Source organism: Acomys russatus, chromosome 3, assembly GCF_903995435.1.
Source record: "Acomys russatus chromosome 3, mAcoRus1.1, whole genome shotgun sequence".
NCBI classification, from domain to species: domain Eukaryota; kingdom Metazoa; phylum Chordata; class Mammalia; order Rodentia; family Muridae; genus Acomys; species Acomys russatus.
The window spans coordinates 62,971,574-62,989,755 of NC_067139.1; the positions used below are offsets into that span (position 1 = coordinate 62,971,574).

The 18,182-nt window shown below is 49.8% G+C and overlaps 1 protein-coding gene across 1 annotated transcript; it reads left to right on the top strand.

Annotated features, from left to right (window-relative positions):
* Positions 1–7,314: 7,314 nt before the first annotated feature.
* On the top strand, positions 7,315–15,627 carry LOC127185561 (synaptotagmin-15). The gene is made up of 7 exons (XM_051142002.1): positions 7,315–7,630; positions 8,306–8,448; positions 9,352–9,647; positions 11,503–11,673; positions 13,488–13,608; positions 14,419–14,598; positions 15,440–15,627. Exons 1-7 carry the CDS (start codon positions 7,419–7,421, stop codon positions 15,580–15,582), a joined length of 1,266 nt encoding a protein of 421 aa, XP_050997959.1. The 5' UTR covers positions 7,315–7,418; the 3' UTR covers positions 15,583–15,627.
* Positions 15,628–18,182: the final 2,555 nt, after the last annotated feature.

The following is an 18,182-nucleotide window of genomic DNA, read 5'->3' on the forward strand; positions in this document are numbered from 1 at the left end:
GCTGTATCACTAGCTTTGTGACCGACCAATGAAACACTTAGATTGGCCACGGCTAGGTACTATGCAAAGCTCCCAGCTCTGGTGAGGACATGCAGCCAGGACCAGAATGGCACTTGCTTTGCAGGGACTTTTTGGATAAGGAAGTGGGGAAGTAATTTCCTCAGGAGAAAGCAGAATGTCTGATCCTGTGTAAGAAAAAGGCAGCAGAGAGGCAAGGAAAGGAGAAAGAGAGAACAGGGTAGGAAAGCACAAGAAGACCGGGAGCAGGAGTGAATGAGGGGTGACTCCTTGGATAGAGGTGACTATCTTGGCATTCAGAGGGGTTGCCATGGGACTGGACACATGCAGTGAGGTGAGGGACAGAGGGGACTTCTGGCTCAACTGGATATACTCCCTTTAAGTTCCTCAAAAGAGAAAGCTTGTGATACATACACACAATGGAGCTCTCTTCAGCTGTGAGGAAGAATGAAAGTGTGGCATCTGCAAGAAAATGGCGAGCAGGAAGTCATCTGTTAAACAAAGTTATCCAGACTGGAAGAACAAATACTGTATGTTTCCCTCATATGTAAACTCTAGATTTAAGTGTGTATGTGATCCCAAAATAGAAGTGGCGCTATTGGGGCAGGAAGCGATAAAAGGTAATGGAGATAAATATGAGAGAAGTACATTATACATACATTGTTATTGTTGTTGCTGTTGTTTATATAACAAACAAATGCTAATTTAAGAAAAACTGTTAAAGATAAAAGAGAGGTCTTATGTTAGTGTTGAGGCCTGTTCCCTTTGGGTAGCATAACTATAGATATTGTTATTTCAGGCCCACCAGCCCCATCACCTCAACTCTTTGCTGGTGTAAAAGAATTCCTACACAAGGTCAGGTTGACCGTAAACTAAACTACATTCATGATCAGCATGCCCTATGGCCTTATGAATCACAAAAAAAAAAAAAAAAAAAAACAACCATAAACCCAGCTGCCCCTAACTGGCAGGCACATTTTCAAGGTTAGCTAGAACTTCTTGTTAGCAAAATAACTTGAGTCCAAGATGATCACCCTGTTCCACCATCCGCCACCCCCTGTATGAGCTAATTGCTGTTTTCACCTTTAAATATGCAATACAACTTCTCCTCAGGGACATGGTTCAGATCCCGAACTAGCCACCCCCCCACCCCACCCCACCCCACCCCAAGCTCAGAAAACTTTCATTTTAAGCTTTTGTGTCTGCAATTAGTTTTCTCAACTTCCACCCTGAACCCATTAGTTGGCTTTCTCTTGGTCAACTGAGATCCAGCCACATTCCAGAAACCAGATGCTCCACCATCCCTCATCCCATCTTCAGTGACTCAGCACCAGCACCCAGCATCACTAGCAGCCAATGTGACACATTTCCACTGTTGCCACAATCAGGTATTTTCCCCATGCACATACTCCATATGCCCCATAAAGCCCACTCCATCACGGCCTCTTTCTCTCTTCTTTTATCCCACAATTCAGAGGCAGCTTCCCCCATCCCCAATAAATCTCTTGTTTGATGTCTGTTGTGTGGTGTGATTTTGTGGCTTTCCTTGGCCCTCTGATTGCCAGGATACCCTTTTGCCACTTAACAGGCTTTCCCTAATGTGACAAAAGACCTGAGGTAAACAACCTAAGGTGAGAGCCAAGGTTAAATGCTAAAGGCTATTGTTTATGTTTTTACCACCCCCCCCCAAACAAGTTCATTTGGCCCAAGTACACCAGATATGCTTGACCAGATGTAGGTGAGAGGTACGGAGGCAGGAATTACATCACCTGATGGGAAATTCGGTGGTCCTGTGGAACCCAGAGATGGACATGGCCAGAGTCCATCATCCTGGTTTAAAGCTTGCCTTGAATTCAGCTCAAAAATTGTGGAACTGGTCTTTCTCTCACAATGTTCAAGATTAACCCTGAACTGGAAAGATCCATAAAGATCACTCTTCAAAGGTTCCAGCCTCTGCCGAGTTGTTGCCAATGTTCTTGTGCCATTGAGGAGATGGCACCACAGAGGGAAACACATAGGAAAACAAGTAGCCCAGAAGCAAAGACAGAAACAGGAAGGTACTAGGGTTCCAATTTCCCCTTTAAAGGCACTCTCCAATGACCTATTGTCTTTTTACTAGACTCCACCTGCTTGAGTCCATCTCATTCCAGTAGCACCACAGGCTGGGGATCAACTCTCAACGTGTATGCCTTTGGGATAAGTGTGTGACCCAAACTATAATAAGACTGTAAGAAATTAAATCTATCCAGGTGGTCATGGCCATTCCTTTAATCTCAGCACTTGGGAGGCAGAGGCAAGGGAATCTCTGTGAGTTTGAGGCCAGCCTGGTCTACAAAGTGAGTCCAGGACAGCCAGAGCTACATAGAGAAACCCTGTCTTTAAAAGGAGAGGGCTGGGGGGAAAGAGAGAAAGTCTGAGGCCACCATAGCTAAACAAGAGAGCAGTTTCCCTCTCTCATAAATAGCAACCTTAACCAGGGAGGAGTTTAGACAGATGTGAAGCTCGGTTTCGTCCATGTCCCTCAGTGTGGCCTTTATCCTGCCCTGGCTTCTCTGTTCCTAAGTGATGAGAGGTGACACTTCCTTAGATGATGGCTGATTCTTAAGGTTAATTGAAAGTGGCCTTTCTCACTCACCCACCGCACTGAATTATTTATCACCTGCAGGCATGCAAAGGCCTTTCAACTCTTGGGCTTCGAGTAAAGCTCCTTGGAACTGCGCTAGCCAATGAAGATGTGAGCTCCTTTTGACTATGGAAGAGAGAAACCACTCCTACTGTTTCCAGGTTTCCCAGCACCAGAGACCCAGAAATCAGCCAGATCTGAAAACAGGAAACAGGGGCCATGGCTGCAGCCAGCCCTGGGTGGCACTTCTATTATGTGGAGTTGGCCCTAAGCCAGCCTGGTCTCAGAGCACTCAAGGTACAGAGGGGGAACTCCACAGCCCTTGGGCTCTGGCCTGGTTCAGGGGCAGCACCAAATAACATGTCTCCTGGGGACTCATGTGGCCCTGTCAGCTGATCAGTGGGAAAGAGGGCAGAAGGGATTTAGTTCTGCCACATCTGGAAGAGCAGAGATGCCTCCTTAGCATCTTTATCTGAAAGCCTGGCTCTCTCCCTCTCGAGGCTAACATGAAATTCACTAGGATGGTACAAAGTGGGCCTGAATTACAGTGCTCAGAACATTGAGAGCCACAAAGAAGAATGCGTTCCCTTCTGCCTCCTGCATCTCTTCCAGTTGAGAAAGGTCCCAAGCTATGTGAGCCGACCGGATGCTGACAGTGCTTGTAGACAGAGCTAACAGCAGGAACCTGAGTCCCAGCAACTGGGACCCAAGAAGAGGAGCCCCTGAGAAGCTTGAAGTATCTGTGCTATGTGGCCAGTGCTGGCACACATCACCGTCGTCACAGCAATGGCCATATTCAGCGGTGCTGAATATGGCACAGCTCTGCCTCTGCGTAGGAGCTAATCTGCGAGGGAGAAGAGGATAGCCCTAACTCCAGCTACAGGCGTGGTGTCCCTTAGTCATCATGGCAGCTTCAGGGACTATGAGAGCAAGGAGCTAGTGACCAGCTTCATGAAGAAGGTTCCAGAGGTTCATCCAGCATGATGAGCCTGTTCAAGGCAGGAGGGAGGGGCACTGAGTATTTCAGGTATACTGAAAGGAAGCCAGTGTGTTGGCAGCAGGTCTTGGAGAGCATCTGCATCAGGCCAGACCTTGGACATGCAGAGGGACAGGAAGAACTTGAAAGAGATGAGATGGGAGAGATAGGTGGTTGAATGTGAGGCACCCAGAGAAACCCTATGCAGCACTATTGATGAGGGAAGCCTGGAAGAGGGTTTTGGAGGTGATGAAAATAAACAGAGGAAGAAGAGCTGGGTTGGATGTTGGTGGCCAAAAATGTCCAGAGAGGAAGATGGCTGCACCGGGAAGGCATAGCATGAGGCCAGGGGCATATCAGTCTCTACTCAATACCCAGATTTAGACCCAGCACAACTCAGGCTCAGAAATAAAGGAAACAAGCACAAAAAAGGCATCATACCTCATTATGGACAGCGTAACCAGGAAGGAGACTTGTAGGCCTTGCTAGATACCCGAAGCCAGTCCTGAGACACAAGCGAAGGCTCCAGGTGCAGGAAAAAAAGGTTGTGAACCCCCACAATGCATACACGTTGTGATCAGCCCAATGACTGTCCCAAAGTTGCCCATACCTGTCTTAGTTAGGGTTACTATTGCTGTCATGAAACACCGTGACCAAAAGCAACTTGGGGAAGGAAGGGTTTATTTCACTTTCAGTTCCGTGTAACAGTTCATCATCAAAAGCAGTGAGGGCAGGAACTCAAGCAGGGCAGGAACCAGGAGGCAGGAGCTGATGCAAAGGCCACTGAGGGGCACTGCCTACTGGCTTGCTCTTCATGACTTGCTCAGCCTGCTTTCTTATAGAACCCAGGACCACCAGCCCTGGGATGGCCTGATCCACATGGTCGTCATCAATCACTAATTTTAAAAAATGTTCCCTAGGCTTGCTTACAGCCCAGTCTTATAGAGGCATTTTCTCAGTTGGAATTCCTTCCTCTCATCTGACTCTGGCCTGTATCAAGTTGACATAGAAATTAGGCAGCACAACACCCCCATGAGATCACCTTGCATGGCAAAAGGGGTCTTGCAGGTTAAGTTAATGGCCCTGACATGAGGCAATTATCCTGCGTGGCCTGGGGGCATTCCTACAATCTTGAGGATCCTTATAAAAGAAGAAAGAGTTGGACCCAGGTTGGGCATGGTGGCATAGACTTTTAATCCCAGCCCCTGGGAGACAGAGACAGGTGGATCTCTGTAAGTTACAGTCTAGCATGGTCTATGGAGTGAATTCCAGGACAGCCAGGGCTATGTACAAAGACCCTGTCTCAAAAACAAAACAAACAAGAAAAAACAAACAATCAAACAAAAGACCCAGAATCAAAGATTGGAAAATGCTGCACAGCAGGCTTTAAAGATGAAGGAGGGGCCTCTAGGAAGCTGTCGTGGCAATTGGAAAAGGTCTCGCCTCTGGAGCCTCTAGGGAGAGACTGCTGTGAAGACATCCCTCAGCCTTCTGACCTTGGAATTGCTGTCAGTGCAGCATTAGAAACAAATACATGCAGGCATTTAACTCACACTTAGAAGGAAAGTTGAGGGGCTTGGCGAACCCCATCTTCCTGTTGATCGCCTCTGAGAGCGGGATTCCCCTGGCACCCTCCAACCTGACTGTGTTGCCAGGACAGTTGCTGGAGGAAAGGAGAGTAGAGAAATGCCAGGGTGGCCTGCCTCACCAGGAGAAGCTCAGGAATGAGATGGTGTGGCCACTCCTTGGGGACAACTGGGTAGAGGCTGTGCATCTGTGGCAGAGGCTCCGCTGTTCACAGCTCACCCTGCCTTACCTCAGGTGAGGGAAAGTTCCAGTCGAGCAGAGCCTTCCCACCAACCTACCAACCTACCACACGGGACCTTTGGTAGACATCACACCAGTACCTCTGGAGACCCAGCAGTATCCAAAGCTTCCTCTTTGGACCTTCCTTCTACGGCTGTAAAACACAAGACGGACCTGCCTTTCCCTCGCTTTCTTAACCCTCCTCTCACAGATGCCACTGTATCTCGGAGTTGCTCTTTACACCTTCCCAGGGAAGTTCTCAGGAGTGGAGAAAGGGTGCTTACTGAAGACGTGAACTCACCAGGTAGGAACCGCTGAAGATCCCTGCAGAACCCCTACAGGGAGCCTCTCATTGTCACAGCAGCGGGATGACAGTCACTGTGTTAACCGGTGCACAGAGAAGACTCAGTTAATGATCACTTGAGTCAGATTGTCACCTTCATAGTAACTGCCATCCCTTATACACTTTGTAAGTCACCACTAAGACTGTCGAGGGTGTGAGAACCCCTGATATTCACTCTCGGGGTGTTATTGCTAACCTAGGTGAGAAAGGCTTTGGCAAAAAGTTGTGAGTGACAGATTAGGGTGGAAACCAGGAAAGCTGGCCTTGTGAAACCCGAGCTCCACTCCACACAGGGGCTGGGACAATCGGCAGGTAGATCTGAGCCCGGGAAAGCTCAAGAACGCTGGCCTGGGATCGAAAAGGCTCCCGGAACCAAACCTGGTTAGGGTTTGGAGGGGACACAACTCAGCCTTCGAAGGATCAGTAGAGGGTCACTAAGTGTGAGACAACTGGCGCGGAGCCCACTGTCAGACGCTGGTGGAGAAGGCTTTGCTCTGCCCTCAGTGATGGCAGTGACCCTGGCCCCCGAACCAGCAGGGGCCCCGCAGGGAGCTGCTAGTGCCTTTGGCGCCGGCGCCTTGGACCTGCCCCTCCTGGAGCCCGCGATTTCCGGACTTGCAGCAGCGCCTCTGAGCCCCTCCCGGGCAGGGGCCAGCACTGGGCGGGGCGCTGCCGTGGCCTGGGGCGCTGGAGCCCTGCCTCCCAGCCTCCAATAGCAGCGTTCGCTTTCCGGAGGGCTGCAGTTGTGGAGACACTCGTCGCCCACCTGGGCCCCCGCCGCGACGTCTTAGCAGCACCCGAAGTCTTAGAGCCCGCGAGTCAAGCCGCAAACCCCATGGCAGGTAAGTGACCTCACCTCCTACCTCTGTCCCAGGGCACGGAGTCTGCTCTCCGCAACAGTTCAAGCACTTGTCTTGACCCTGCCACCCTCGGAAATGAGTGGAAGGTGGAGCTAGCTCTTCGCCGATAGTTAGGGTTAGGATGGGTACCGGTCCCGCACTCTCACCAGCTGTCTAGACCCCTGAACCCGAAGGAAACCCATGCCCGCACATGCCTAGGAGGCTGCTTTGCCCATGGGCAACCAGCAAGTGAGACAAAGCTTCTGAGCCTTCTTGGTAGCTCCAGGCATAGCCTCCTGGGTCACTGAAAATGTAGATTTCTATTTCTTAAATCTGCCGGTCTGTTTCCCCCTTTACCCTAGGCTTCCCTGCCTGCCACCTTCCATCCAAAGCATGGGCTCCCCTTTAACAGAGGGTGAGTGGGGGGAAGAGGACGGACACTGACTATAGAGACTAGAGCATGTTGGGTCTTCCAGCTGGTTCCAGGACACGCCCTCCCCAAAAAAGAGCTCTGCCAAGCCTCCCTAGACTTCTCATAAGTGCACAGAACCGTCACCCAAGCTCACATCCAAACTCTGGGGAAGTGGAGGCTCTATGAGGGAAGGTTTGCTTTCTGCTCCAGAGCACAGCCACACCCAGGTTCGGAGCCAGCTGTGCCCAAGAGAAGTATCTTTTGGGCTGAGACCAGCAAAGAGCAAACTTATGTGCCATTCCCGGGATGGGGCACTGTCCGTCTGCTCACTCCCAAGGACAGAGGTGTGTGTGTGTGAGTTGGTGGGGTGGCTTCCCTCACCCTGCTCACAGGCTGCACCGATGATCTCTGCCTCAGAGCAGCTGGCCTTGATGATAGGGGGCATCACTGGGGGACTGCTGCTGCTGATTGGAGCCAGCTGCTGTCTGTGGAGGAGGCTTTGCACCACCTTCACCTATGAGGAGTTGCCGGAGACACCAGACCCAGCCACTGCCTCTTCCTTCAGCAGACAAGGGGACAAGCTCAGCCAGTATGCTGGGACCCCACCTGGCAGGTGAGGTTCTGGGCCTTTCTTTCTCTGAAGCCTTGCTTGGGTACTTGCCAGTGGGGTGGGGGTAAGGTGGAAAAGAAATGTTTTGTTGTGGGGATGCCCATCAGCCATCAGCATGCTGGAAATTATGCCAAGAAACCCCCAGTAACCTTACAATAAGCTGGAGGCAGGCTTTGTGAACCCTACTTTCCATATGGGAAAAATGGCCCAGAGGATATTAAAAAACAGGTGCAGATGCCACAACTAGGAAGTAGAACCCAGACAGGCTGTTGTTAGAGGTTCTGATTTCCACAACACACTGTTGTGGGCAGACAGGCACTGTTTGTGTTTATGTGTCAGGATGTGTGTGTGTGTGTGTGTGTGTGTGTGTGTGTGTGTGTGTGTGTGTGTGTGTCAGGGTGGGGGCAGATAGGCACTGTGTATGTGTATGTGTGTGCAGACAGGCACTGACTGTGTGTGCATGTGCCAGGGTGTGTCTGTGTGTGTATATGTGTCTGTGTGTCTCTCTGTGTGTCTGTGTGTGTATGTGTCTGTGTGTCCTTGTATACCCCCAGAAGTGATGCTCTTGGCTCTTGCTGGCTCTTCTCTTTCTGGCCTCTGGCACTCAGCCTCTTGGCTGAGCATTGAGGTCACATAACTTGCTCACCATCTTCGTGTTGTTTCCGTCCCTTTGGACAGGCTACCAAGTGTACCGTTTGTGGTACCCCGTTCTCACCAAGGCCGAGACTGGATGGCCCTACATGGTGGAGATTGGGCTCTGGCTCCACAGGACCCCTGCCCTGTCTCAGAGCACATGCCTGATACCTCTAGTGCCAACCCTGGTAAGTTCTCTCATGACTCAGAGTCTGCTCTGCCTGGGTGTAGCACCTGCTTTCACTGCTCTGGCCAGCCCAAGCATGGCAGAGTTACCCAGTGACCACCGTTCACTGAGTGCCAGCTTCACTCCATACTCATATGCTGTTTTGGAGTTGGACCTCACTGTGTTCCTCACTCTGAAGCGGGGAGAACTCTGACCTCATTTATAACCGAAGCTGGGCAAAGTTGGCAGTGCTTTGCCCAAGGACACAGAGGCAGCAGGATCTGATGTAGAGGCCCACAAGAAGCCTTTGTGGGTAAAAAGCACTTGCCATGTAAACTTGCCTGTTTATGTCTGACCACTCCCCCCATACCATGTAAAAGTGTAAGGAGAGAACAATGTTCACACAAGCACATACCATGTCATGTGCATGCCATACACATATACCATACATACATACATACATACATACATACATACATACAAACAAAAATAATCATAATACTAAGTATAACAAACATTTTAAAGGGTTCTATATAGAATTGGAACGCGGGCAGAACTGGCCTGGGTCCTGCCCCAGAATGATGGCTTGGCCAACTAAGAAGGCAGAAGGCTAGGGGGTGTTAGCAGTGCTTTGCAACTACCTCTTTCTCTGAAGATCTCCCAGGATACATGCCAGTAAGCAGCCAAGGCAACATTTTGTCACTGTTTATCATCCCCTAGACACTGAGGAAAGGAGTCAGACCAGGTGATGGGGATGATGGGCCAGAAAGCAAGCCCTGGCCTCCAAGGGTGAGGTTAATCAGAGGGACAGGTGTAATGGGCTCTGACATATGATGAGTGGCTGGGTGCACCTCGAGCTGGCCACCATCCCTCCTGTCCCCAGTCTTCCTCTAGCTGGCCAGACCTCCCTGACCTTCTGTTGTAGGAGATGCACGTGTGATAGGGAACATCAACCCAGAGCTCTACAAGTCCCCAGAGGACACGAGTGAGACAGACTTCCCTGATGGCTGCCTGGGCCGCCTGTGGTTCTCGGTGGACTACCAGCAGGAGTCCGAGCGGCTGTTGGTGGGCCTGATCAAGGTTCGGCAACTGCAAGTTCCCTCAGAGACCTGTAGCACCCTGGTGAAGCTCCACCTGCTGCCTGACGAACGGCGTTTCCTCCAGTCCAAGACCAAACGCAAAACATGCAACCCACACTTTGATGAGAGCTTCATCTTCCAGGTACCTCCTCCGGCGCAGTGGTATCCAGTGCCCTCAGGCTCCCTGGGAGGGAGCCATTTGTGCAGGATAGGTAACACGGCCTCCTATAGACAGGGCTTTCCATCCCTCCAGGACCCTTGAGCCTCCAGCCCAGTTTCACTCAGCAGGCAGCAGCAGAGTCTACAGGAGGTAGCCCCTGGTGAAGATTTTAAATGAGGCTTAGAGACAGATAGTCAGAACCTGGGCTCTTTCTGTCCTGGCTGCCTGGGGGAAAGAGGAAAGAGAAAGCACATTTTGAAATACCTACTCCTTGCTAGACTCTGGCTCATGGGGCTGTTGGAAGTGACCCAGTGCCCTGGGCATTATGGGTAAAGTCATCCAAGGAAGACCCTCAGGCCTGTTTGAATCCGGGCAGAAACTACCTGTCCTAGTGGAAGTGTCAGGGACTGGGGCCACACTGCAGCCTGTTGGTGCCACACCCTAGGTCTCACCAGGCTTACAGCAGCCTGGGAACACAGCAGGTGTCCAGGGCCTCTTAGAAGGACCTGCCAAGAGGTCTTAGACAAATATTTCTTAAGAGCTGTGCAGCACAATGGCCTGAGAGGGAAGGAGAGGCCAGGCCATTTCCAGAAAGCACATGATTACTGGGGCTGGAATGTGGTTCAGGCCTTTCTCCTGGAGGATGAGAGCTGGGGAGAGGTGTGGTCCTGCCAGCCCTCCTACAGGAGCCAGGCCTGGGAGACCTAACAGAAATGCCTGCTCTTCTCTTATCGCTTCCCCAGGCTTCCACAGCTGAGGGGTGCTTGTTTGTTTGTTTGTTTGTTTGTTTTTAGGGATTATCTCATTTGTTTATTCGCATTTGGCTTTTCTCTTTCCTGTTGTTGTTACAGCTGGATACTAGGCCCTTGCCATAGGGTACCTTAATATTAACTTTAAGTGTTAATTTTTCTTTGTTCTTGAGAATCTCATATATGTTTCCAATAAAGCATAAAGCATGATCATATTGTCCTCATTTCCACTTGCAAATACCCCACCACAGTCCTCCCAAGTTCATGTCTTCTCTTCTCTGTCTCTGTCTCTGTCTGTCTGTCTGTCTGTCTGTCTGTCTGTCTGTCTCTCTCTCTCTCTCTCTCTCTCTCTCTCTCTCTCTCTCTCTCTCTCTCTGCAGGGTCTCACTATGTAACCCTGGCTTCCCCTTTTTAAGCCAGGTGGTCTCTCTCGAGCTCACAGAGATCCAGCTGCTTCTGTTTCCCACTATTCACCGCCATAGCTGGTTCTTCCAGGCTTTGCTTTCTCTTAGGTGTTCTCTGAGCTTTGGGTGGGAAGAGGGGGCCAGCACCTTGGGAAGAAGCGGTTCAGCACTTTGGCTAGCTATCATGCCCCTACTTGATCCTGGCTCCCCGTGGTCTGGGAAGAAGGGGCTGAAGAAGAAACAGTATTATTTCGCCATCTGCTACAGGCCAGACACAGGGCCAGGGGTTTTACAATGTAGACAAGAAGAATAGTGACCTCCCCACACTGCCCCTCCCCTGCCCCCATCTCACAGCTGTGAAGTCCAAGGCTCGGAGAGAAAGGAGCCCATTTCTGCAAGACCGGGCCATGATTTCTGCATACTTTTTCTGCAAGCAAACACTTTCCCAGGGCAGATTCTGGTTGCTGGGGTTCCAAGGTCCCAGGCAGCAATGGGTACAAGTCCTCAAAACACTGTGTGACAAGGCTCAAGCCCATGCATACACTTCCCCAGGCTGCTGGGTCTTGCTGCTGAGAAGGGGCCCCAACGAAGCCTGGGTTCGGATGTGTGTCCTGTCGACAGCATGTTATCCACTTGGCCCCTGCTCCCAGACCTGACCCTGACGTAGGTCCTCTCTTTCCTCAGGTATCCAGCAAAAGTGTCACCCAGAGAGTGCTGAAATTCTCCGTGTACCAGGTGAACAAACAAAAGAAGCACCAGCTCCTGGGACAGGTCCTCTTCCCACTGAAGAATGAGAGCCTGGCGGGGGACCGCCACCGTGTCATCTGGAGAGACCTGGAAGCTGAGAACCTGGAGGTGAGACGGTCACCAGACTCATGCCATCTCGTATCAGCACTACTGTGGGTAGCCATGATGTGCCCAGGACCTACCCCATCCCCCCAGCACCACCTGGCCAGCATCTTCCCTCAACACCTCATCACTATGCTACAGTGGCTCAGGGAGATGGGCACAGGCCCCGCAGGAGAGGATGGACCTACATACAGCTAAGCAGACACAGGACACTGAGATTCTTCAAATGATAATCCAGAAAGCCACATTTGGGGATCAGGTGTGGTGGCACACCTCCCTCTATCATCCCAGCATCCAGGAAGCTGAGGCAAAAGAATCACAATTTTTTAAAATTACATTTTTATTGATCTATTCAGGGAGTGCGATGGCATACTTGTAGGGGACGACTTGCAGAAGTTGGCTCTCCTTCTGCCACACAGGCCCTGGAGCCTGAACCCACATGCTCAGGTTTAACCTGCTGAGCCACTGCACTGGCCATATCACCAGTTTGAGGCCAGCTTGGACTACATAAGTGAGCCTCCATCTCAAAAAGAAATGCACATTTGGATTCGCACATAGGTCCGAAGGCTGTGAAAGGAACACATCAAATGGGAAAGCTTAGATCCACAGATCTCTCTCTCTAAAGATTTATGTATTTATTATTTATACAGTATTCTGCCCACATGTATGCCTGCATGAGGGCACCAGCCCTCATTATAGATGGTTGTGAGCCACCATGTGGTTTCTAGGACTTGAGCTCAGGGCCTTTGGAAAACCAGACAGTGCTCTTAAACTCTGAGCCATCTCTCCAGCTCCGGAAATGTTTATCTCTTGTTTCGCCCCCAGGGAGGACCCAGGTGAGTCCAAACAGGCTTTAGATCCCAGAGGCTGGGCTCTGGCCCATTAATACAGGTTGGGATGTCTTATCCACAATGCTTAGGACTGGGAAGTTTTCAGATTTTAATTTTTTTTTCAGATTTTGCAAAATTTACATATATGTGCATATATACACATATATGTATATAACATGTACATAATATGTATATATGTGTATACACACATATATGTGTGTGTGTGTGTATGTATATATATATACATATATATATATAAATGAGATGTCATCTTGGGGAGGAGACCCAAGTCTAATGCAATGTATATTATATACACATTAATTATAATGCATAGATATTATTTTTACACAGCATTTTAAATAATTTTGAGCATTTGGGGCTAGGGAAATGGCCAGTGAGTAAAAATACTCTCTGGGAAGAAAGAGAGCCTGATTTCACATCTCAAGCATCCATGGAAAAGGCTGCCATGTGGCCTTTTAACCCCATAGCTGGGGCACTGCGGAGTAGCAACAGATGGATCCTGGGGGCTTGCTGTCCAGCCAACCTAACACAGAAAACTTCAGGTTCCATAAGAGACACGGTGTTGAGGCAAAAAGGCAGAGAGGGAGGAAGGTGCCCAAAGCCACCTTCTTTCTGGCCTCTGCAAGGACCTGAGCATCTGAGCCTACCCATGACGCTTTCACACTGAAAAGCATAAAGCAAAGTTTCATGGCATGTGACTTAACATTTGTCACTCAAAAGGTTTTGAACATCTGATCACTTCAGATTTAGGGGTTTTGTATTTGGGAATGTCTAATCTGTGTTCTACAAGTGTCTTCAAATACCCACACCTCTGCTTTCCTGTCTATAAAATGGTGCTGGTCACAAAGGAGACCATGCAGATGTGTCACAGGCACCTGCAGCTGAACTCTAGAGTAGGGAGGTCATCCTCAGTTCCTCTGCCACCTGCCAGAATGACAGGAGTGAATACTTCCATCTCTGCCTCCCTAGCCCCCCTCAGAGTTTGGTGATCTCCAGTTCTGCCTCAGCTACAACGACTACCTGAACCGCCTGACTGTGGTTGTGCTCCGTGCCAAAGGTCTCCAGCTCCAGGAGAACAGGGGTGTTGTCAGTGAGTCATCCCCACTCCTCTATCCCCCATCCCTATCCTAAGGAAGGTCCCTCCTAGGGAGCTTGGCCGGGCCTACACAGAGTCTGACCTCCCCACCAGACATCAAAATTGTTTCATGTGCCCAAGACCAAGTACCAGACACTCCCTCTACTCCACTCTGTGCTCCCTCTGCGGATGCTTCTGATATCAAAGCCTTTTCTAAGGCAACATTAGGTGCCAAAGGGCTCTGCACTGACTGAAGACCGTCCCTCTGCTGATGGCTCCAGGGCCACACCTGTGGTTCAGCTCCACACCTTCCCGTGCCTGAGGAAGGGCTCCTATCCTTTGGGATGCTGGCACCTTGATACTGCTGCTGCTGCTCCCTGGCCTTCCAGAACACTGGAGCCAGGCACTGACCCCGCTCACCTCATGACTCCCATCCAGGTGGTGGTTGTCCGCTATCTGCTGGAGTTCAGAGCTCCAGAACTCCTCCGCACCCCCACCCCAAAGCCCTCAGCCTCTGGACAAGCAGGGCTTTAAGAAGGCCCAAAGCCCTGAGTGCCCAGCAGGCACTACTTTCCCATTGCCAGGTTCTAGTAAACTGGGCCTCCAGAGCCAGAGGAAAAAGGAAGCCAGGTTTCCCTGGGTCAAAAGCATTAACACTAATTAACCTCCTTCTGTCACATGCTCTGGCCTCAGCAGCTGAGGATCAGACTGTGATGGGGGCCTGGTGCTTAGGGAAGGAGCACATGCCCTACTAGCCAGAGATCCTACCTTTAGGGGCGGGGCTTGTGCTCTCTTCTCCTACCCACTAGTGTATGTGCCCTGCAGGTGTGTTTGTCAAAGTGTCTCTGATGAATCACAACAAATTCGTGAAGTGCAAAAGGACTTCGGCTGTCCTGGGCTCTGTCAACCCTGTGTACAATGAAACCTTCAGCTTCAAGGCCGACACCAGTGAGCTGGACACTGCCAGCCTTAGCCTGACGGTGCTGCAGATCACAGAAGGGGACAGTAAGGCCTGGGGAGTGGGAAGCAGGGGACATGGTGTTGGGGCAATGCGTAACTGGGGCTACTCAGTTGTAGGCGGAGTGAATGGCTACCCTCAAGTGGAGTTGTCCCTGTTTCTAATTAAAAACACCAGCTCCCAGAGAGGCTGAGATGCTTGCCCAAGGCCACAGAGCTTGCCAGTGGGAAGCCTGGGGCTCATGTCTAGCTTTAGTTCAACTGGATTCTGTAGTACTCTAGAAAGAGGCTAAAAACGTCTCCTCTTTCTCGATCTGGGTAAATTATTTGGATATTAGGCAGTCACTTTCCTGTCCTGGGTGTTGTATTCTCCACATTTCTCCATGCCTTCTACATGAGCAGGTAAGGTCCTGGGTGGGTCCTTGCTACACTTGCCAGAGTATTCACTGTCACTGCCTACAGAAGCAAAAGCTGTGATTGCTCATGGGCTGGATTTGGGATCTTCTGGCCAGTGGTAGTTGATGGGTGGATATCGCTGCCTAATGCTCTTGCCCAGTGTATAAGGAAGCAATGGAAGAGGCCTTCCTTCTACAAAGTGCTTTCTCCCATAGCAATTCAGCACGCCTGGGGATTCACATGGCCTGGGGCAGGGGGTTAGGCAGTGAAGGACAGGGCTGCAGTGCCAAGTTCTCACCTGCTCTCCTCCTCCAAGTTCCCAGGGGGAGGAGACAGTGCTGGGTGGCTCATGGCTGGGGCGGGAGGAGCTTGCTACTTCCTTCCAGAGGGAGAGGGAATGGGAAACACAGTGAGAAGTCAGGGCAGACACTGAGACGAGAGTAACATGACTTTCTGTATCTAAGACCGTGATGGAGCTTTCTCTCCCCTGCAGAGAGCTACCCACTGGGCCGTGTGGTCGTGGGCCCCTACATGTACGCCCGAGGCAAAGAGCTGGAGCACTGGGACCAGATGCTTCACAAGCCCAAGGAACTGGTGAAGCGCTGGCATGCACTCTGCCGCCCCACAGAGCCCTGAGCCGTCCCCAGGACCTCATCCGGCTTTGGAAACTCATGTCTTCATCAGTGTGTGCAACATCACACCATGGGCATCTCATCTTACACCCAGTGCACTGTGGGGCTAGCCTGAGCCAGTGGTCCACGAGTGAAGTTCGTGTGCGAGAAGGAAGAGGGACAAAAGCTCAGCTTTGGCCAGTGTCTGTGGCCAGGAGCCTCTCCCAACCCACCTCAGCACCCCTTTCCACCTGTGGGGCTGCTGATCATCAAGGTCATGACCTTCAACAGGATCTCAGGTGTTGAGAACAGATTTTCTATTTGGTGGAGCACAGCTACATATGCCGAATGGGAGTGCATCGTGAACTGAGTCCCACCACCTTGGAAAGCTGGCAGTAGGTTGAGTCCACAGCTGCATTGTTTGTTTGTTTTTCTTGAAGCTGGGGTTTCTCGGTTTTCCACCCAGCAGAGCAAGCACACATCACTCTAGGGACACAACAGGGAGAGACCTGTTGAGCAGTCCACCCACATACCAGGTCAACAAGTGGTCAGCACAGCTTGCTGTGTAGCCCCTCACTGGAGCCATGACACATAGACATAGCAGGCAAAATCATATGAAGTCTTGTCCACAGCCATACTCCTCAGAATGCCATACCTCACACCCTAGTCTTTCGGGTGATGTTTTGCTGGGTTTCGTGGTCACCTGGTTAACAGAATTTGGGCATTCAGCTCCTGGCTCTTGCTTTGGACAGGTGAATCCGTGGGACCATGATATTGTCCACAAGGCAGTGGCATGACTATGCCCTCGTAGGTATAAACTTCATTAGATTAGTGGTCCCCACAAGCAGTCATTGTCACCAAATGCCCATTAGGTGTTCTAACAGACACTCTGCCTGTTGTTCCTGTGTGTATCTGTACCCTACACCACACAGGCAGAGTCCATGCATTGTAACTAGTGCAGAACTTCGCACCCGTGTTTCTCTGGCTGTCTGTAGTGAAGTGACTTCAGCCAAAGCAGCAGTGAGCATTATCTGTGCCTCTTTAGGTCAATATAAAACACAAGTGTTGCCTGACTGTCTGGAAGGACACACCATCTTGTTTGCTTCTTCCTCCCTCGTGTCACCTACACATTTTGAACATGATTCACACTGCGGTGGCTTCTAATAGCTTCATTGCACACACAGACTGGACTTTCTTATGCCTGCAGGGCAGGTTACTGAAGTGGAACTGCTGTGTTTCATCTGGAGCCAGAGGCAGTAGATGCCACCACACTCGTGCTCTGATGGGAAACTCCTAATTTACAATGGGTGACATTCTCAGATGACAAGAGAACGTTGGTAGACTGATACATCTGATGGGCCTCTGGGAAACTGAAATGGCAAGAAATCAGCAGGTGGTGTCCTCTGAGGGGTGAAAGGAGGACAGCCATATTGTAGAGATGTGTACAAACACAGATTTTCATGGGCCAGTTGAACTCTTAGGGGCTGTCTCAAATTCTGTCTGTATATGACTCTAACGGAAACTCTTTAAATTCCCACAGAATATCTTAAAGTGATCACTTCCTCAGAAAGTGCTCACAATTGACTGAATTTTATTTAACACATACCAATTTGAGAACCATTTGACAAATTTAGGATACTCAACTTTCAATCCAGTAGTGTGATATATTTATCCATTTCTTTTGCTTTTATAATAAGAGGGATTTGGGGGGGGGGGTTGTTGCTGCTGGTGCTGTTGTTTGCTTGTTTGAGACAGTGTGTTACTATGTATCCACAGCTGGCCTGGAGCTCACTATGTAGACCAGGCTGGCCTCAACCTCACACAGATCTGCCTGCATCTGCTTCCCAAGTGCTGAGATTAAAGCCATGTGCCACCATGCCCTGCTTAAGAGTTTATTTTCGTACTCATTTTAAATTTTTTTAATTCATAGGAAAAATGTTTTTCTAGCCATCTCTTTGATGTTTACTGTATGTGTGATCTTTAACTGGAGAAAAATAATCAAGGCTGTGCTAAACACAACTGATCTTGTCCATCTTCCTGTGACGTTTCATGGCTCCATCATGGGGCTTCAGAATACAGCTCTGTGCACACCGGCATATCTACAAAGACAACCTACCAGTGATGTCCAACAGTTGCATGGACCAAAATATTAGATTCTTTAATTATGAGACATGACACGTGCCACCCAAAAGTACCCAAGAGATGGTACAAGTAAAAAATGACATTGTAGGGACTGGAGAGATGACTTAACAGTTAAGAGCACTTGCTGCTCTTATAGAAGACCTGGGTTTGATTCCCAGCACCCATGGCAGTTCATGGCTGTACCTCCAATTCCAGAGGATCCAACATCATCTTCTAGCCTATGCAAGAATCAGGCATGCAGTGGTATACAGACACACCTAGACACATAAAAAAATTAAAATTACATTGTAAAAGATACATTACTGGTAAAATTAGAGCATTGTTACTAAAGTTGCATAACATTAAAAAATTAGTTAAATATGGCAAATTGGAAATTTATTGTGTAAATAAATTGCAAATCTCTGGAAGAACATCCAGCCATAAGCTTGATAAAACATTTTTTAAAAGATAGTAATCATATAAAATGCCAAATATGAGAAATAT